Source organism: Vicia villosa, unplaced genomic scaffold (genome assembly GCF_029867415.1).
Source record: "Vicia villosa cultivar HV-30 ecotype Madison, WI unplaced genomic scaffold, Vvil1.0 ctg.004122F_1_1, whole genome shotgun sequence".
Taxonomy (NCBI): Eukaryota; Viridiplantae; Streptophyta; class Magnoliopsida; order Fabales; family Fabaceae; genus Vicia; species Vicia villosa.
In genome coordinates, this window is record NW_026706377.1 from 145,628 (window position 1) to 165,731 (window position 20,104).

The 20,104-nt window shown below is 33.7% G+C and overlaps 2 protein-coding genes across 2 annotated transcripts; both read left to right on the top strand.

The window, feature by feature from the left end:
* Positions 1 to 2,401: 2,401 nt before the first annotated feature.
* LOC131641817 (lysM domain-containing GPI-anchored protein 1-like) lies at positions 2,402 to 4,899 on the top strand. Its single transcript, XM_058912122.1, has 5 exons — positions 2,402 to 3,185; positions 3,538 to 3,655; positions 3,946 to 4,107; positions 4,221 to 4,252; positions 4,342 to 4,899. The coding sequence occupies exons 1-5, from the start codon at positions 2,540 to 2,542 to the stop codon at positions 4,620 to 4,622; spliced, it is 1,239 nt and encodes a 412-aa protein (XP_058768105.1). The 5' UTR covers positions 2,402 to 2,539; the 3' UTR covers positions 4,623 to 4,899.
* A 7,033-nt stretch (positions 4,900 to 11,932) lies between these two features.
* Positions 11,933 to 18,537, top strand: LOC131641813 (general transcription and DNA repair factor IIH subunit TFB4-like). The gene is made up of 11 exons (XM_058912118.1): positions 11,933 to 12,066; positions 12,146 to 12,234; positions 12,316 to 12,586; positions 12,800 to 12,846; positions 13,561 to 13,598; positions 13,684 to 13,729; positions 13,918 to 13,971; positions 14,072 to 14,140; positions 16,885 to 16,961; positions 17,448 to 17,543; positions 18,133 to 18,537. The coding sequence occupies exons 1-11, from the start codon at positions 12,036 to 12,038 to the stop codon at positions 18,197 to 18,199; spliced, it is 885 nt and encodes a 294-aa protein (XP_058768101.1). The 5' UTR covers positions 11,933 to 12,035; the 3' UTR covers positions 18,200 to 18,537.
* Positions 18,538 to 20,104: the final 1,567 nt, after the last annotated feature.

Below are 20,104 nucleotides of genomic sequence, written 5' to 3' on the forward strand. Positions count from 1 at the left end.
AATGTCTTTTAATCATAGAGACATGACACTTAAGTTGTAAACTAGCCTTAAATAGTTGATCTCAGACAAAGAAACATGAGACTTGATTCCCTTTTATTGTCCTTAGCTAGATAATAAAACACGTATCATAATGACAAATAAATTAGTCACAAATGACTCACAATAAAGGAGGCATTATATAAACTAGCAATCGCTGAGCATAAAAGACACATTATTTCCATATGACTTATAACTAAAGTAACATTACGACTTTAACTAGCCTAACACCAGTAGATTTATCAACTAGTGTACCAAATATGTACAATTTTAAAGAAAACACAACTTTAGGAATGGCAAAAAATTATAAAATAAGAAAGTGTAAAAATGAGCGATGACAATATTACATAAATGGTTGCGAAACATTCTTTAATTACTCATCATGATCAAACTCAACTCTCAAAATGAGTAGAACCAATGATCACTAAGCCAATAAATGAACTGACATGCACACAAACATATCACAATGCAAGTCAATATGACATGCAAATGAAAATGTGACAGTCCAACAAAATTATTAATCTTCCACCTCGAACTTAGGCTACATATCTAGGGGCACACGCACCACATCAGTACTACACCCTGAGCCAAACAATTCCATCTCGATTTTGTTATAGTTTTTCTAAGACACAAAGTTGTTTAGATCCATTAAAAGATCCAAAGGTGTATGGGTTTGCATAGTGGCATGAGCCTAATTAACCAAATCAACCCAAACATATTATATATTGCCAGCTAAAGAAATATACATCTAAGAACAAAACATGCCCAATTATGATTCCCAACGCCACAAAATTTAAGATTTCACCCTAGTGTATAAAGATGACACAATGTGTTAGTTTACCCCGAGGTCATCCTTAAAAATTAATGCACTCATTAATCAACTATCTAAATATACCAACATGCTAACATCGTTTCAAGCTACATGAAGAATTTTAAAACTAAATATGTTCCACCATATATTTTAGAGTTAGTTATAATAACAAAATAATGTTGATCCAATAATGATATCAAAGACCACCTTAATGACAATATCAATTTCACGTATCACATATGGGTCCAACCATTCTTTAAACAAGGGATTACCATCCACATGTGATCAATGAACCAATTTACTTACTCGTTAGATACATACATTTTACCTTGTGCATTCACATGTCTAATTTGCAGGTGCACCTCTCACCAAAATATATCAACCAACAATATGAATGTTACATCACCAACTCCAACAACCCGTCTCATAAGAAACAAGTTTTGACGATATCTGTTGCTCGTAACTAAGACCTATACCCATTTCAGTACCGACACTCCATATTTCGTTCATAATTTTTGATATAATCACGTTTTAAAAAAATAGATTAAAGAGGAGGCGCCACTATATATACGTTTTCTAATTACTTGCAGATTTACTTGTGGATTTGATGTTACTTGTGGATTTACCTACAGACAAAATATTCAAAATTCTGCAAGTAAATTCGCAAATAAATCCACAAGTGTGTAAATAAATGAAAAAATAAAAAGATACAGCAGACGCCAATTTATGTGACATTCCCTCTTCAATTATTATTTTTGTTTGAAATATGATTATATTGAAAATTATGGTAAAAAGTTTGTTAATTTGGTATTAAAATTAAAAAATTTAGTTATTTAATTTTTTTTCTTATTTCGGGGTTCTCAAACACGAATATAATATGTAAATAAATAAACAATGATTTTAAAATGTAAAAAAATAGCTTTGTACCAAAAAAACTGTAAAAATAGCAAGAAATGAATCATGATTGATACGTTGATAATAAGCCAATCACCAACTGCCATCTCATGTCATGAGAATATGGTGAAACATTTTCCTATTTTTAATAACCATGTTATTTTTGCATATGAATATGAAGGTAACAAGAAATCTAGAATTCTTTACCCAAATACCTAAAAAAGCATACCATACCACACCATGGACACACCAACCAGCTCTAATGTAGGACACAAAAGGTTGTCCAAAAGTCAGAAAAGCAAACTCCTAAATCACAAAAACACCCCTCTACAACAGATCTCCCAATCACAACAATAAACCACATTTCCATTTTCCATTTTAAAACAAAAATAAAACACCAGGAAAATAAATATCCAAAATTAGTAACTTCTTTTTCTACAAAAATATAAACTAATCAATATCATTTCAAATTTCAAACATCAAACATCAAACATGAAATTAAAATACCGTTAACCCCTATTATGCAACAAAACCGAAATTCTATTTAAAAAAAAGCATAGTACATTTATTTTAAATTTTATACAAAACAAAACATGAATATTCACACAGGGACAAAACACTCCAGCGAGGCAACTAATGTTCTTGTCCTTTACTATGCTTATTATTATTCAACTCACTTTTTCTCTCTTTCAAACTGAAACTTTCCCTTTCCAAAACTCTTCTCTCTCGTTTCTTCATCTTCTTCAGAGAGAGAAGAACTCAAAAACCCTAAACCCTTCAACTTCACCATCCCAAACAATGCAGAAAACTACAATATTCCTCACACTCCTCTTCCACCTTTTTTCAACCATAACCTCAAAATCAACAATCGAACCATGCACAAACTCCGACTCATGCAACGCTCTACTCGGCTACACCCTCTACACAGACCTCAAAGTCTCCGAACTCTCCTCCCTCTTCCAAATCGACCCTATCTCCCTCCTAACCGCCAATGCCATCGACATCTCTTACCCCGACGTGGAACACCACATCCTCCCTTCCAAACTCTTCCTCAAAATCCCAATCTCATGCTCCTGTGTTGACGGGATTCGCAAATCCGTTTCCACGAACTACAAAATTCGGCCTTCGGATACTCTCTCCACCATTGCTGACTCTGTTTATGGTGGTTTGGTTTCTTCTGACCAGCTCAAAGAGGCTAACTCTATTTCTGATCCGTCTGTTCTTGATGTGGGACAGAGCCTTGTTGTTCCGCTTCCTTGTACTTGTTTCAATGGCTCTGATAATGCTTTGCCTGCTATTTATTTGTCGTATGTTGTTCAGCCTCTTGATAGTTTGAGTTATATTGCGGCGAGGTATTTTACTACTCTTACTGATTTGATGAATGTTAATGCTATGGGGAGTACTTCTATCTCTGATGGTGATATTCTTGCTATTCCTATCCCGGGTAATTTCGTCTCGGCGCGCTTAATCTTTTCACATTGTGATTGTTTGTGTTTTGTTTTTCTTTGTAGTTTCTATAATTTAACTTAGGGTTTGTTTGGATTGACTTATTTGCCTTCAGCATTTGTGAAATTGTTGGTTATAGCAGCTTGTGATGTATTTAAGCTGCTTTCAACTTATTTCCATAAGTTTTAGGATAGTCATGAAAACAACTTATAGCTTATAGGGAAATAACTTTTACTCAAGTACTTATGCTAATGGTGCTTGATTAAGTTGTTTATCCAAACACGGCCTTGTTCAGTATATGGTATAAATGTAATGCTCTTTGATTGCTGACAATTGTTCTTCATTTGCAGCATGTGCTTCAAATTTTCCGAAATATGCTTCTGATTTCGGCTTGCTTGTTCCTAATGGAAGTTATGCCATTACAGCAGGCCATTGTGTGCAATGTAGCTGTGGACCCCGAAACTTAAAGTACTCACACTAAGCATCTTTTCTTTTTTATGTTTGCAATTCATACCTTGCTCATCTTATACATAAATCTAGATACTCTAGTAGGGTCATTTGGTTTGGGGAAAAAGTTTGAAAATGTAGGCGAAGAATTCAGGATTAAGTTTTCAAATTTAGTTTTTTTAATGATAAACTGATCTATGAGATTCTTGCTTGATGGTTTTTACCCTGTGTCAAACCGGCCCTTCTAGAGATTGAGAATGAGATGACTCGGTGGCTTACTTGTGTATCTGACTTTCTTACCTTCTCTGCAGTTTGTACTGTATGCCGGCTTCTCTAGCTGTTTCTTGCTCCAGCATGCAATGTAAAAGCAGCAATCTTATGCTTGGCAATGTTACCGTGCAACAGACTGGTGGTGGTTGTAATGTGACTTCTTGCAGTTATGATGGTCTTGTTAACGGCACCATAGCGACAATGTATGTTTCTCCTCTGCATTCGTGCCTTTCTCTTCGGGACATTCCAATAACGTATATTTTACTGCACCCGTCTTTGAGTTTGTGCCCGTTTAATATTCCTTTCCTCCCTGCAGGTTGACCCCATCTCTTCAGCCTCGATGCCCAGGTCAGTGTGCTGCAGCAGCAGCCATATATACTATATATATTTTCTGAGACGCCTTCAATGTGCTAAATATATTTTAAATGATGCTGCAGGGACACAGCAATTTCCTCCTCTTATCGCCCCACCTACAACTGTTACGAGAGAATCAGTATTTGCACCGGCACCCTCACCATCATCACTGTTCGATGGAACTGATGGGAGATCACCCAAACCCTCTGTGGTGCCTTCAACAGGATTTACTCCAGCTAATGGCCCTGTCAGTGGAATTTCTTCTGGTGCTTCTGCTGCATGCTCCTTGGTGAAACCATTATCCGCTATGGCAGTTCCACTTGTGTTATTACTAGTCAAGTTGATGATCCCTGTAGCATTGTAATCTTGTCAATTTTGTGGTGGGTTTAATTAAGTCTTTGCCACAGGTGGTCGTATCTATTGTAGTTACTAGTATTCATTTGTACTCTTTAACTGATTGTGAATCTGGAAAACTATGGAATTACGAGTTTAATCTTATGTTGTTTAGCCTTTTATTACTGGTGGTTTGCTGAACTATTCTGTTCATCCAGAATCAGTAGTTCTAGAATATGTTATCAATCATTCATAGAATAGAAGTTCCAAGATATTGATGAAAGTGCTTATTTATATCGAGTTGGATATGACTGTAGATATTTTTTCTGTCAGAATTTATACCTTAGTTTGCTATATGTTGTGAGTCTAGTCTCTTTTGCTAAATTAATTTCTGTTGGTTTATGTTAGTCATTTTAGTTCATCCGTCAATTGTTTTCTGTTATAGGATGATCTTGACTTAATTGCTTATGTGGTAATGACACATTCCTAAACCCTGCATAGATTATTTATTTATTTATTTTTATACGTTGTTGGTGTTTAATATTTAATAGAGATCTAATATTTCAACTATATTTTCTTTTTATTCACAAAACTCAAATTTAAGACATCGTTATTAGGAATTTGAGTCAAGATCTACCCATACAAATATAATGTAGGTTTACATCGTCGAATGTAATGTTTTCCAGTTTCCACCCACAGTTTTATATCGGCGTCAATCAAACTTGTAAAATAATTGTATGGTAATTTGGAATTGATGGTGGATATAATTGATTCTAGTAAAATTGAGTTTGATAAAATTGATTTTATCAGAATTGAGTTTAGCATAATTGATTTATGTTTGAATACATTTATGTAAAAGTGAGTTGAACAATAAATTATAGTGTAAAAATTATCCATAATCAATTCTGGAGGCAAAAGTAGTTCAAGTAAAATAAATTCTAAAGACAAAAATCAATTTTACTTTTACCTAACCAAACATCTTAAAATCACGTAGAATCAATTTTACCCTTCTATAATTGCTTTTGGCCTTTCCAAAAGGTAAACCAAACATGCACTTAGTCCATTTATCATCCTTCCAAATTACGACAATTTAGAAAAGAAAAACAAAATAGAAGGGGAAAAATAGAGGGAGCATTTCAAATTAGGGGTGTTCATTGGTTCGGATAAATTCGAACCAAACCAGAATCTGAACATTTTATCAGTTCGAGCAAGAACCAAACCAAACCAATAAAATTCAATAACAACTGGTTCGGACATCTGTTTTTCAATTTTCTACCCGCAAGCCCAACCCAAACCAACCATAATTAAAAATCATGAAAATTACTACCAAGCATTCGGCTTTGATAAGAAAAAAGTAAAATGTCGCATGTGGACAAGTTATGCTATTTTTTTTTTTTTTGGCTTTATACCACCGGTTTAGTCCGGTTCGGGGGCGAGTTCTGGCATCAAGTGCTATTTTAATTTGTTATTAGAAAATTATTAATTTAATGTGGTAACCGAGCATAAAGCTATGAAACACATTCATTATCATATATACTAAGTCAAGTGACTAGTTATAGATTCAAAAGTTTTTATGTTAGATAATTTTCTTGTTAGATATTTTTGAATCTTTGAGGAAAAAATTGCTAGTCTAATATTTACAATTGAATACTATTAATACTATATTTTTTATATTATTATGAAAATTAATATCGGTAAAAAAGTTATTTTTTTAAATATTTTTTCATTTTTTTATCTATCCGATCAATTCAACCCTAACCAACTCGTTGTTTTTCGGTTTTGTTCGGCTTGATCTATATCACAAAAATTTGCAAATTCAAACCGAACCAATCTATTAAATTTTAATCAATTTGAGTATCAAATTCTCTCAAAATCGAATCAAACCGGTCCGCGAATACTCCTATTTTAAATATAAGTGCATATAAATGAATTGGTGGATGACTATCGAGATTGAGTTTGTTCGAAAGAGAATTGAAATATCATATAGTATAAGTTTTGTGATAATGTTTGGACGAGTTTAATAAAATGGCTTATAGCAATATTCATAATATTTTTGAGTTTATTTTTAAAAGTTCAAAAAGATAACTTATCAAAACAATTTAAAGCATATAAAAAACTAATTTAAATTTTTTAATCTGTTGTTAAAAAATAGTTTATGTAAGATTTTTCATAAGTATTTGTTTTGATAAGTACTTAAGTTATTTATTCAAAGAGGACTTATTCTATAAGATGGTCATTAATGTGTCATTAAAAGGTGGACGTGGGGAGTTTATTTTTTAAAAGTTAAATATATATTATCCGCCGTAATTTTAGCGAGATTTGGTTTATGTGTATAATTTTTTTCTCTCTTATAATGTTAAGATTATGTGTCTTTGACTTCTTAGTTGATCAAATGACATGAAATCTTCATTTTACTGATATGGCCTATCGATAAAGATTTTCTTTTATTTTTTATTTTAAAATCCACGTGAAATTTTTTGTTTGCTTTTGAAAATAAATTTGTAAAATTGTTTTTTTTATTACAAAGTATAAATTAAAACTCGCTAATATTGCAGGGGGTAAAAAAAATATTTACCTCCTGCAATGTTAACGAATTTTGATTTAGCCATCGCGTGATAAAAAAAATAAAAAGAAATCCACACGATCATGTTACGTCAGCAAAAATGAAGATTCAATGCCTTTTAGTCAAGCGAGGGGCCAAAAATACAGAATCTTGCTAACATTGCAATAAGGGTATCTAACCCTAATCAGAGAGATGTTCATTAGAACTTTATAGAATAAAATGAAGGTCGAACACTTCAACAAGTCCCCGACACATAAGTCGGCCGATAACATGTAAGAAACTATGAAGCGAGCAAAGTGTTACATAAAAGGTGAATAAAGCAATGCTAAAAGATATGTAAGAACGCTAAAGAGAGACCTTCAACCTAAACAATTTGCCAAAACGACAAGAAGGCTAATAAAAGAACATACCTAAGTCCTAGCTAAATAACAAGAGGCCATATGACTTCCCCATAACAAAAAAATAATATACAAATAATCCATCTTCTAAAAATGATCATGCACACAAAACTGATAGACGAACCAGTAAGACTAAATGGGCATATGGGCCCATGTGAAAGTTTATGATGTTCATACCACCAAATCAAAGAGCACACCGCTTATATGCTTTTCCAAACGAAAAAGGAAGATTGAAAGATTAGTCCAAAAAGGGTACTTGAAGAAATACATTGAATGGTACAAGTTTGAATCCATATCATCCAAAATAGAGACAAGTCAGATAAGTCTAGGTCACCCTGATATGCATGTAAGGAAGACAATGATATTCAACATAAGAGTAACAACCAACAATACAAGTACACCGTCAACACCATCATAGAAGGTTTCTTTAGAGGTTGATAATCTTACTCATCAAAAAATAGGTAAGCAAGCTACGTGAATCACATGTAAAGGAATTTCGATTTCCCCACAATTCCTGGGGTATGAGACATCACTTTCTCAACAACTACATGGTCAAAGTGAAGTGTCTGATTCTTGGTGATATTTATGGCTTTAGTGCTAGTGCACTAAATCGGGACTATTTTGAAATTAATTCCATGATCACTAAACTATTGTTTCATTTGGTTTACTTGCTTACAACAACTACTTGCAACTACGTTTTTTACTCCAATTATTGATAATGCACCACTTGCTTGTTTCTTATTATGGTAAAAGACAATGAGTTCCCAAGCAAATGACACATACCACTAAAAAATTTCCGATCCATTTTACAACCATGAAATTGGAATCAAAGTACCTAACTAAAGCATAATGTATTTTGTTGCAGTGAAGTGTGATTCTTTGGAGTTTGCTTGAGACCATGCACACATATAGACACAAAACATAATATTAGGATAAGATGCAATAAACTAAAGAAGGGAAACTATCATAACTCGATATTTGCTTTCTTCGACAAATTTTCCTCCATCATCTTTATCTAGACTACACAAGTTGCTAATGGGATTTGAGAGGAGCTTATATTTTTCTATTCTAAATATTTTTTGTATTTAGTTATAATACTTATCTTGATTGATGAATGTGCCTTCCTTTGATTGATATATTTGCAATGCGAGAAAGTACGATAACTCATCCATCATAGATATTTCAAATTAGTTTTGCATCATATTGTTAAAATTATTGCAAAGAGACTCGTTGGTAGCACTAAATATAATATCATAAACGTATATTTGCACAAGTAAAATTTCATGCTAAACTTTTTTAACAAAAGGGTCGTATCAATCTTTCCTATTTGAAATTTGTTTTCAAGCATAAACTTGATCAAATGTTTGTACCAAGCTCGAGGGGTTTGTTAAAATCTTGTGAGTCTTTTTCAGCTTGAAAACATGATTAGGAAAAGAGAAATTTTGAATTCCAATAAGTTGACAAACATATAATTCCTCTTGGATGTAACAAGTCAAAAATATGCTCTATACACCCATTTGGAAAAGTTTAACATTTAAAATACATGAAAAAGCTAAAAGCATTATTATGACTTCAAATTTAGCTACATGAGCACATGTTTCATTGAAAGCCATGTCTTATTGTTGACAGTACCATTTTTGCAACAAGTCTTATTTTATTTCTTAAAATAGTGTCATTTTCGTCAAGTTTATTACGAAAGACCCATTTAGTTCCGATGACTAAATCAGTGTTAGGTATGGGAATAAGTTCACAGACGTTGTTTCTCTTAAATTAATTTCACTCTTCTTGCATAGCAAGAGACTAATGTTCATCAATGAGAGCTTTATTGACGTTCTTCGGCTCAATTCAAGAAATAAAATCCATAAAATTACACACATGGTTAAGGTAGCGTCGAGTCGTTACCTCACTAGAAATATCCCTTATTACATTTTGGATATGATGATATCTTGTTATTCTCTATTACTTGGCTGAATATTGATTGTATTTACTTATTTCTTCAACTTGAGCCTTATTTTTATCTCCAACTTGATCTTTGTCTTCATTTTGTCCCGATCTTGGTATTTTAAGAGAGTTTTTTTTTAAAAGACACGCACAGTCAAAACTAACATTAAATAACATTGTTATTCAAATCAACTTTGGTTCGACATAATTAAGAAGTTGAAGTGCATAATTTTCCCCAACAAGGGCAAGTGTTTTTAACGATGTCGTCGTTTAATAAAGAAATGAATGATCTTTATATTGTGCAACTTTTCAGGCTTACATCCCCCCTAATCAAAGGTACAAAGTCTTGTGATACTCTTCCTTAGATGAGATCAATTGTGACCTCAACCTCTCTTGTAAAAGAAAGGGATCCAACTTATACTCCGTTTTAAGTAAATGGTTAGAATCTTGTGATACACTCCTATAAATGGGATCAATTGCAACCATACTTCTCTTGAAAAATAGAAGGACCTGTTTTATACCCTATCATAAATAAAGGGATAAATATGCTCTTACTTAAATGGGTTTGACTATGACCCTAACCTCTCTTGAATAAAAGGAAGAACCCAACATATTCTCCTCCCTAAACAAAGGAAAACAAACTGAATGTTGATACACTCTCTTAAATGAGATCGACTCCCACCCAATCTCTCTTGAGAAATGGAAGACCCAACTCATATTCCTCCCTAAATACAAGGACACGATCTTAAGAAAAGACAATAAAACAAATAAGCATGGTTGAAATGAACATTAGTCTTTATTAGCACAAAAATCTTATGAACAAGATCCCAAATTTAGTTTGGGAAATACATTACAAAATAAAAAATATGACAATAAATATTAAAAGATAAGAAGGAAATCAAGCCATTTAAAAGCGTCCAATTTCACCTCACAAAAGAACCTAGCGCAAAGAATGTTCAAATTACATGTCATCACTGAGATATAAGTGCCATGTTCCCACCACGCCATATACCACCAAGCATCTTCACCATATATAACCAATGGAATGATAACCGAAACAAAGCGTAGGTCTGACATAAATGTTAGGGGGGAATTGTTCTTTTCTAAAATAGCCAAAGGTTTCATCTAAAGAAAGGAAGCACTCAAATTTTCGAAGGTAATAAGTCATTAAAAAGCTTAGTTTTATGTCAGGCATATTCATTCCAAACACTTTAGCACAAGCGAGTTCATCATTGATCGACACATCTTTACTGAGTCCAACATAAATGAATGGTAAGAACAATATAAATGATTAACAAAGAACTTCGAACTCTTCACAAAATACTGGCACAAATAATAGAATATGAGAAAAATCCAAATGACAATATAAGAGAATGAATGTGAAATAAAGTAACAAAATATCATATTTATAGGCGCACCCAAAATTAAAAACTCATAGAAAATAACAAATTCACGCAACACATTAGCAATGACCGATAGTCAATCACACCGACAACATCAATTTAAGAAACAACACAGAAGGCGAGTGAATACAAGAAAATCAAGCAAAGGCATGATAACACCAATTAACATTAAAATATATATACAAAGTTCATATTTATAACTCATTAGAAAGTAAAATAAAGCATTGTCGCTGAAGTAACACTATTTGATTCTAAGTAATCATCAAACTCACGAAAATAAAACACAACACATAAAAACTATGACAAACTTACTTAAGCATTGCGCCTTTACATACCTCGTGCTTGGGGATGATGGTTCAAAATAATGCTCTTAAGCACTACAACGTGCATGCCTCATGCTTGAGGGTGTAGTTAGATGTAAGGCTAGAATGGCATAAACCCCACATCATATAGACATGAGCCTCTTCCCCTATACTAAGTACTCACCCTAGCACGCCAATACCTCAATAACCCTAAGAACGACCACTTTTAAATAGAGAAAAAAAATCACCATTCATTGTTAGGTATGCGACCCGCCCCGAGCTCTCCTGATCCAATAAACTCTAACATTTAAATATAGCCTCCCCAGCAAGAAAGGAAAATGAGCCGCCCCATGCCCCCATTCATTACGCCAAAGGCATTCCCAATATCCATTCACAATTAAAAGTCGCAATACCAACCCTGACCAAACTTAAGTAGGTCTCCACTCTCCATGAACTATAAATAAAAAGCTCGCCATGACTCCTGAGTCTAAATAGTCTAATTCTAAACCTAAACACCAAAAATTATAACGACAATACATTCATACACAGGTCCTTGCGATAATACTTCCCTAACCCGGTTATCACCAAATTTGTACAAGAACACAAATAAATAAATATGAAAAATAAGTTTTAGGGTTGATTTGGACCGTAATGCCTGCCACGAGAGGGCATATAAGTAATTTTGGTCCCATTTAGAAAATTGTAGTATGGAGCATGCACATTTTTTTGCACCTCCTCCATCAAAAAGTATATAAAAATCTGTAATTAGAGTACATCGAAAACTTATTACTCATTGTGCTGTGCTGTGGTGCCATTGTTGAAGCTAAAGCAGACGCAATGGCTCCTGCTCCTTCAAAAAATTACACAGGTTCCCGCCCCCTCTCCATCTCTAATCCACAATCTCCACTTCCATCACTAATCACTAACCCATCTTCCTTCCATTGCAGATGATGTCAGCCTCCTCGTTGTCACGCTCGACACCAACCCTTTCTTCTGGTCCGATTTCCCCTCCCACTTCTCCGACTTCCTCTCTCAAGTAAGTAACATCATTCATCAACACCACCCTATTCTTCTCATTCCCAAACACTCTCACTCATTTTCCCAATTTCATTTTCAGGTTCTCGCTTTTCTCAATTCAATACTCCTCCTCGGCCAACTCAACCAAGTCGTAGTTATCGCCACCGGTTGCAATTCATGTTCATACATTTACGATTCATCTTCTAATAAGAATCATGCCTCCACTAACGGCACAATGCCTGCACTTTATTCTAATCTTCTTCACAATCTCGACGAGTTCATCGCGAAAGATGAGCAATTAACAACGGCTCATGAACCTGGGAATGTTCCGTCTTCACTCTTATCTGGATCATTGTCCAAGGCTCTATGCTGTATCCTTTTTGCTGCTTCATTTGTTTGTTTATTCATTTTTCTCATGCAATGGTTAGGGTTTTCAATTTGTAAATTATTGTTCATGATTGGGGACGATTGGGGACTTTTGTTGTTGTTGCTGTTGAGGGAATTGAATGATAAGTGATTTTGAATTTGAATCTCTAATGCATTATGATTATTGAGATTTTTGTTTGACCTGATTTGGTTATCAGATATACAGAGAGCTTTTCGTTCAGGACCAATGCATCCTCAACCTCGGGTGTGTTTATGCTCTTGGCTAATCATTTATATGGAATTTTATACTATACTTGAATGTGATAAAATGTAGTTAGAGATGTTCGTCAACTATGATTGAGTTTTGTATTTTCGTGTGCTATTGGGTCCTTGTGGCTTTTTAGTAGTGATATTAGAGGTGAATGGCTATTGTGAAAATGATGTTCATTGTTCAGGTGCAGTGTGTGAATGAAAGTTGATATTGTGACGTTTTTGGCTTTTTTCGAACATGTTCCTTATAAGCAATGGATTTTGAACTCATTGATTATTTGATGCTAAGTATTTTGTTCAGCCTCGGATCTACGGGTCGTTTACTTTCACTTGTTTGTGACAACAGAAACGAATAAAGATTTAGAGTTCTTAACAAACTGTTTTGCAGTCAAAGTTGATTAGATCTATGTTATAAATGGTTATTAACATCTAGTCGATTTTGAATTTCTTTAAACTGGAGCACGAGATTAGGATAAACTTTCCTGGAACTGGAAGTTTACTCTTATGATTGGCCATCTTTGTTTTTTTAATTGATATGTATGCAGTTTTTTTTTTCTTCTTTTATAGAAATCAACATTCCGTTAGTATTTACCGCTATTCTTCCTTTTTTCTTGCAATTTTATTTTCGTTTCCTTTTTTTACCATTTCAGTTCTAATTTACAGATTTTGGATAGTTACTTTGTTTTTTTGTATACTTATTTGTGAACAGATTCTATGTCTGCAAGGATCTCCCGATGGGCCTGAACAGTACCTACCTCACGAACTTTACATTTTGCACTTTTAAATTTTGTATTGCTCTTTCACTTCAAATCACACTTTCCATCTTTTTCAGATACGTGGCAATTATGAATGCAATATTCTCTGCTCAGCGCTCTTCAGTATGTACTGAATCTTCACTTTTTCTTTCTTTGTTCCTTTATGATTGATCTTTACCCTGGCCTTTTACTTGTGTGCATACTGTTAGGTAGCAAGACTAAAACATTACAAGTCTATATATAATAACACATAAGGATGTCCTGTGTTTTTATGTTAGCCAGTTCTTTTGCGTAATATTTTTACAATGCAGGTTCCTGTAGATTCTTGTTATATTGGTTCAAGCAATTCTGCATTCCTTCAGCAGGTAGTTAAAATAAGCACACCCACACATTTTATGAGTTGGTGTTGCAGATTACGATTTATTGACTCTTGTCATTTCTCTCTATTTTATGTGTGAATGGCAGGCTTCATACATAACCGGTGGCATATATTATAAGCCTCCCCAATTGGATGGGCTTTTTCAATATCTTTCAGTAAGTTTGTGTTTTATTTGGCTCATTTGGCTGTTTTGTGGCTATGATGCGATCTGCAATATAGTTTATTTTCTTGCTCATCTATTTCAATTATTTAGCTGCCTATGTGTAATTGGAAGAAAAGTGGACTGAAAAATGAGAGGGAAAGAAGTGTGTCACTATGCTGAAATCCTATACTAGGACTTGAATACATTTCTTATCTCATCACCAGAGACCTGGTATTTAACTAAATATATATTACTAAATTACTGTGGTTGTCGGTTAATATTAACATTCATCAAATTCTCTCTTTCGATCTGAACACCAGATTTATATAGCTGTGTTAGCCTTCATTTTGCTCTACCAGAGTATAAGACAAACCATTTTTTAATCCTATACTACTGAAAGCTTATAATTCATTTTTTCCGAATCAGTTTCGACTTTCGACATATAACATTAGACTTCAAAAAAATTTATAGTATATAAACCCCAATGGCAGTGCAAGACTAAATACATAACGCTGATACTAGTGTTATCTCTTCACAAACCCATGTCTTAGTTAATATCCATCACTAGAGTATATGAGATAATGACAGGGCCACCTCACACTTAACTTTAAGGTGGTGAAAACTTCTTATCAAGCTTTCAGTAGTTCATAATTAATTTACAATGCTGTCATTATGAAAAGGTTATCAACCTGAATGCCTTTAGAATACACAAGAAAATGAATGAAATGTTTTTTTTAGTGTTACGACGTGTCTTCCTTCCTTATATGTTGTTTGGCATAGAATTAGTTTAAAGTCGATAATGAACCTAGCAGCCATTCAACAAATATATCATCAGTTTTTTGTCAAATAATCTCTATTGAATAGTATACTTTAAGAGGCACAATTTGTTTAGTTAACAGCGACCAATAGTAAAGCATAGACACGAAACAAGTATCGGATACGATATGTATCCGATACGGCGATACGTTTAAGATACGTATATAAAAATTAGAATTATATATTTAGTTAAATTATAGTCTAACAAAACCAAAGTCAATGGAATTTTTAATACATTACTATATTGCTGGAAAATATTAAAGTGATACCTATATTATGGTAAAAAGATGTTCTTAATGAAAAAATGTGAAGGCATTATGAAGAAGAAGAAATTAATCGTTGCAGAGAAAGAGGTCGCAAGGTATAATATTGAAACTAGAACTTTCTTGTAAAAATAAAATATTGAAAATTAGTAGTAATAAATTATGAGAAATTAAACCATTCTTAAAAAATGGCAGGTTTCTGGAAGGAATTAAATAGGGTATTAAAAATGACCATTAAAAAGGAATAAAGAGTCATTAAAATAAAAAAAATCTCTTAAAATTGAGAAGTCACATATCAGTGACGTATCGGAGACGTATCGCTGCCGTATCGGAAATTATTTATTTATTTTTTAAAATAAATAAATCCGGATACCCATTCGATACGTATCGGCGCCGTATCGGAGCGTATCGGATACGATATGGTCTAGGTTTTGAAGTATCCGTGCTACATGAGTCGAGACTGGCCGCTATGAGAAGAGCCTTATCGGCGCAGAACATAGTAGCGGCCACAATAGGGAAAATAACAGGGAGCGGGAGTAGAGCAGTTCCCGCCCCGGAGCAGTTTATGGCCCAATATCTTTTCCCCCTTTGAAAATCTGAAATTACCCTTAAATTTAAAACATTGTTAGTGTAAATTTGAGTTTTCCCATCTAATTTGAGTTCCTATTCAACCCTAACCTTCCTTCATCCATCATTTCTGCACTTTGCTTCTTTCTTCGGCAGTTCCAGCACACAAACCACATGTAACATTTCCCTCTATGCAAATCGTTCTAAAGCCGCAACAGCTGTCGTCGTTCCTCCTTCTGCTCTTCGGTCCGCATCCATCGTTTCTTTTTCTTATGGTTGTTTTTTCTTCTCAGTTTCTTTCTTTTATTCACATTTTCTTCCGGCTGGTTCTAACTTTTTCTCCTCTCTTCTCTCTTTCTTCTCCGTTTCTTGCTTTGTATCCATCGTTACTCTGTTTTTGTTTTTCCTTCCTTTGTTTTTCTTTTTCTTCTATTCACATTATTCCTCTTTTTCTTCTTTGCAGCCCTGTGATTTGATTTATGAATCTTTTATAAGTTTTGAATTATTTGTTTAATTTTACATTAAAAAAAAAGTTTATAGTTATTCATGTAATTTGTCTAAATTATGATCAAATAGCGGTCATCCTGCTATATGCTATCCCACTGTCCCACTTTTGGGGTCAGCCGCTATCCGGTACTGACTACCATTTTTCCGTTACTGGTGTGTGGGGTTTGAGCTTGTTCTTTCATGGTTACACTTCAAGATAAGTTGGTATGTTATATGGTACAAACTGCCTGCTGGAATCCTTTTTGGCTCAACATAAAATGTAAGAAAAAAGCATTCAAAACCATTTGGTTTTTTTGTGTGTGTACCATGTAGCTCCTAGTAGAAGAGAAAGAAACTATTAATTTGCTATTTTGGTCATAATAAACAACAATGCAACCAAGTAATTTAGCATATATGCAATAGTAAAACAATATGATAAACCATTATATACTGCTTAAAAACTTTAATGCCTGGTCTCTGACAGATTCATATCAAATTTAATGGATAAACAAATATTGGGTTTTTTTTTTGTTTGTTTATTGAGATCTGATTATTTGTATTGTACTAATTGCAATTTTACTTTTTTTGTTTTACTTCTGTCATTAATGTGACCTTGTTTATGTAGGCAGTGTTTGCAACTGATTTGCATTCTCGTGCATTTTTAAGGCTTCCTAAATCTCTGGGTGTGGATTTTCGTGCCTCGTAAGTTATTCCTTTGCTGTTAAACATTTCTTGTTTGAGTTTTCTCATTTTTATTTTCCCTCTCTATTTCTCCATTCCTCATGTAAAGCTGGAAACATTTTGACTACAGCTTAGCTATCGTCAAACTTGTTTTTCTTTTTGTTCAATTGATATTTTCTTATTCCCTTTAAAATTCATGTTGGTTTGAGAATACACATCTTTTATGGTTCTGTTCTCTACATTGCTTCTACACGGTGAAGATATCAATTTGTGTATTTTGAGGCAAAATGACATTTGTCTTGGGAAGTCTCTTTATGTAACCCGTGGTTGACCAATATGAAATATATTTATCATCACCTACTATAACAAGACTTTTGAAGCCTTAATTCTCTAAATATAGAAACCTGATTACCCGAGGGCCCCAACCTCTTTTTGTATGGTGAATTTTCTTCTGTTTGCAATAGAAACTACAAGATCCTCACTTGAATAATTGTATGAAATGTTCAGGTGTTTCTGCCATAAGAAAACAATTGACACTGGCTATGTATGTTCTGTATGCTTATCCATATTCTGTGAGCATCACGACAAGTGTTCAACGTGTAGGTAAGTGTTTGTTTTTCTAAAATTATATCATTCCATTTGTAATATCTGTTTCCATAAGCTTCACCATTTATGATGCATCAAATGAACTTAGATGTACACTATTTGCAAATTGTTGTAATCAGTTCAACTTTTACAGAAATCTCCATCTTTCAATTACAGGCTTTAATTCCTTTATTATCAAATTTATATTTAATACAAATAGCTAATTTCCTCTATGTAGCTGAATTTTATAGCTGTGTGTGAAAGAGTGTATTTAGTTTGACCGTGCCTACTAATTAGTACGAAGTTTTCAGTCATGTTTTGGACAACCTCGTATTTCTATTTATCCCCACTGTCTTCATCCTTTCACATTTTGCAACTGTAGAATGTTAACTAAAATAGACAAACACTAATGGGAATGCACATGGATGGTATCATGATTGACCAAACTATGATTGGCTACGGCCATTCAGGGCTGTAACAATTATTGAGATCTCAAACATTGAACGGAAGTGGTTACTTGATACTGAACTATATCTCTTAGTAAATATCTCTTCCCATGTTATCATTTACCATTGTTGGTTATTTTGTCTCTTTGTACGTTTTGCAGCTCTGTTTTTGGCCAGGCTCAATCTGTTGCCGCTTCAACAGACAACCGGAAAAGGAAGGCTGAATAATGTTTCTGGGCTCGTAACACTTATTTTGTTATGTCCATCAAGGGAGCTTATCTGTGGAGTCCTTCTTTGATCTCTTCCTTATTATTTGTTTCATAACGAAAATTTGGCATCAAAATGCATATAGCTCTTTCTTGGTGGGTAACTCAAGTTAGTTATGGAGATCAGCATCCATTTGGGTATAACATTAGCAAACAGAAGGCTCTCTTCGTATGGGAGCTGCAGAACAGGCTTTTATCTGAGGGGCTTAATGCATCCTGAAGACTGTGATTTGCATGATCAAATGGTCTAATTCATTTAATTTATGATGATGAGCTATCATGAATTTGTGTTCTGTCTAATGATGGCAACTGAGAGCGTAGAACAGATAGTTATAAACAAATGTCTCATCCCCAACCCAACCTAATTTATATAATTTTTTTATAGTAATGAATTATCCTCTAATGTATACCGAACACGACCCAATGAAATTAGAGCTCATATACCAAATTTTTGAATAGTTTTTTTTTCAATAATGAATTTTGATTTTTTATTGACTGTTGATTTTAACCGGTAAAGTATTTGAAAAGATGTTTTTTTTTCTTAAACTCAACATTATATGATTACTAATATAATGGTAGAGAGAAGAATTTGATTGTGAGTCAAGTATGCCGTACATGCTTAGCTTGCCAAAGTTGCAAAGATTATGTTATGCAAAACTTGGTTTTGTATAGTATATTAGTATCAGGTTATGCAGAGCCAGCAGAGGTTCTGCCAAAGTTGTAATTGCCGAAACTAATACATGACCATTTTTAAATGGGAATTTCTTTTTCACTTTTATAGGTTCTTCTAAATAATGGCGGAAAATAAAAAAAAGTTTTCGAAGTTCATCTTTGGACGCACTGTTTTTCCACCAAATAAGCTTAAAATGGATGAGTGAAAATTTTATGGGGTGCATTTTTTTAAAACACAACATAATATCTGAAATACAAAATACAAATGTCTAAATGCACGTAGGGATGTTTTTTGGAGATGCATCTCCGAATTAATTTTTGGTAAAAATGGACTGACTGTTTGATTTATAAAAAATGAGGTGATTTAAGGTGCATTCGAAGATGCATCTTCGAAAACACGCGAGGACAATTTCGAAGAAGTGTGAGTCACACTCTAAAGGTGAGAAAAGAAGTTTTCTTTTTAAATTAGTAGGTTATATAAAGGCTCAATTGCCAAAACTAATCCATGATGGTTTTAAAATTAACATGTTACGTAAAGGTTTTGCTAAAAGATTATGCCAAAACTAATATTCACAATTACACAAGAATGTCTCATTTGATTAATTTAACCACATCACAAACAACAACATATTATAGATAAGAACATATTACATTACTTGAAAACATGTATTGCTGCAAACACAAATAATAATACAAACATATAAACCATAAACATATTCTTTATTTTTTTTTGTCATTCATAATATAAATAAACTCTTCCTTTGTGTCTTCCTAGGTCAACTTGTACCCTTCAAAGTTTGCACGCTCTGGGCTTACCATGTGCCCTTTGATGTTTGCACGCTCTGGGCTTACCATGTGCCCTTCGATGTTTGCACCCTTTGGGGCCACCACGTGTCTTTCGAAGTTTATGCTCTTCGGGCTCACCATGTGCCTTTCAGGGTTTGCGTCCTCTGAGGACCACTTATTCCCAAAGGCCCAATTTATCAAATTTTCTTTGATGCAACCAACTTGCCCAAAATGGGAAGACACCTAACATAGTCGTTCAAACCAATAAAATCGATTGGTGAGGTATTTATAGAAAAATTAATGGGCGAGCTATAACGCATTTTATCTTCTTCTTTAGAATAAAAGGCTTTTCAAAATTATCTAATTTTCAATATGACAACAATAAATCGATAGCAAGATTGAAATGAAT

Coding starts and splice junctions, on each gene's coding strand:
- LOC131641817 (XM_058912122.1), top strand. CDS start 2,540: ATGCAGAAAACTACAATATTCCTCACACTCCTCTTCCACCTTTTTTCA. Junction 3,656..3,945: donor TGTGGACCCCGAAACTTAAA/GTACTCACACTA, acceptor CCTTCTCTGCAG/TTTGTACTGTATGCCGGCTT. Junction 4,108..4,220: donor AACGGCACCATAGCGACAAT/GTATGTTTCTCC, acceptor TCCTCCCTGCAG/GTTGACCCCATCTCTTCAGC.
- LOC131641813 (XM_058912118.1), top strand. CDS start 12,036: ATGGCTCCTGCTCCTTCAAAAAATTACACAG. Junction 12,587..12,799: donor ATTGTCCAAGGCTCTATGCT/GTATCCTTTTTG, acceptor TTTGGTTATCAG/ATATACAGAGAGCTTTTCGT. Junction 12,847..13,560: donor CAATGCATCCTCAACCTCGG/GTGTGTTTATGC, acceptor ATTTGTGAACAG/ATTCTATGTCTGCAAGGATC.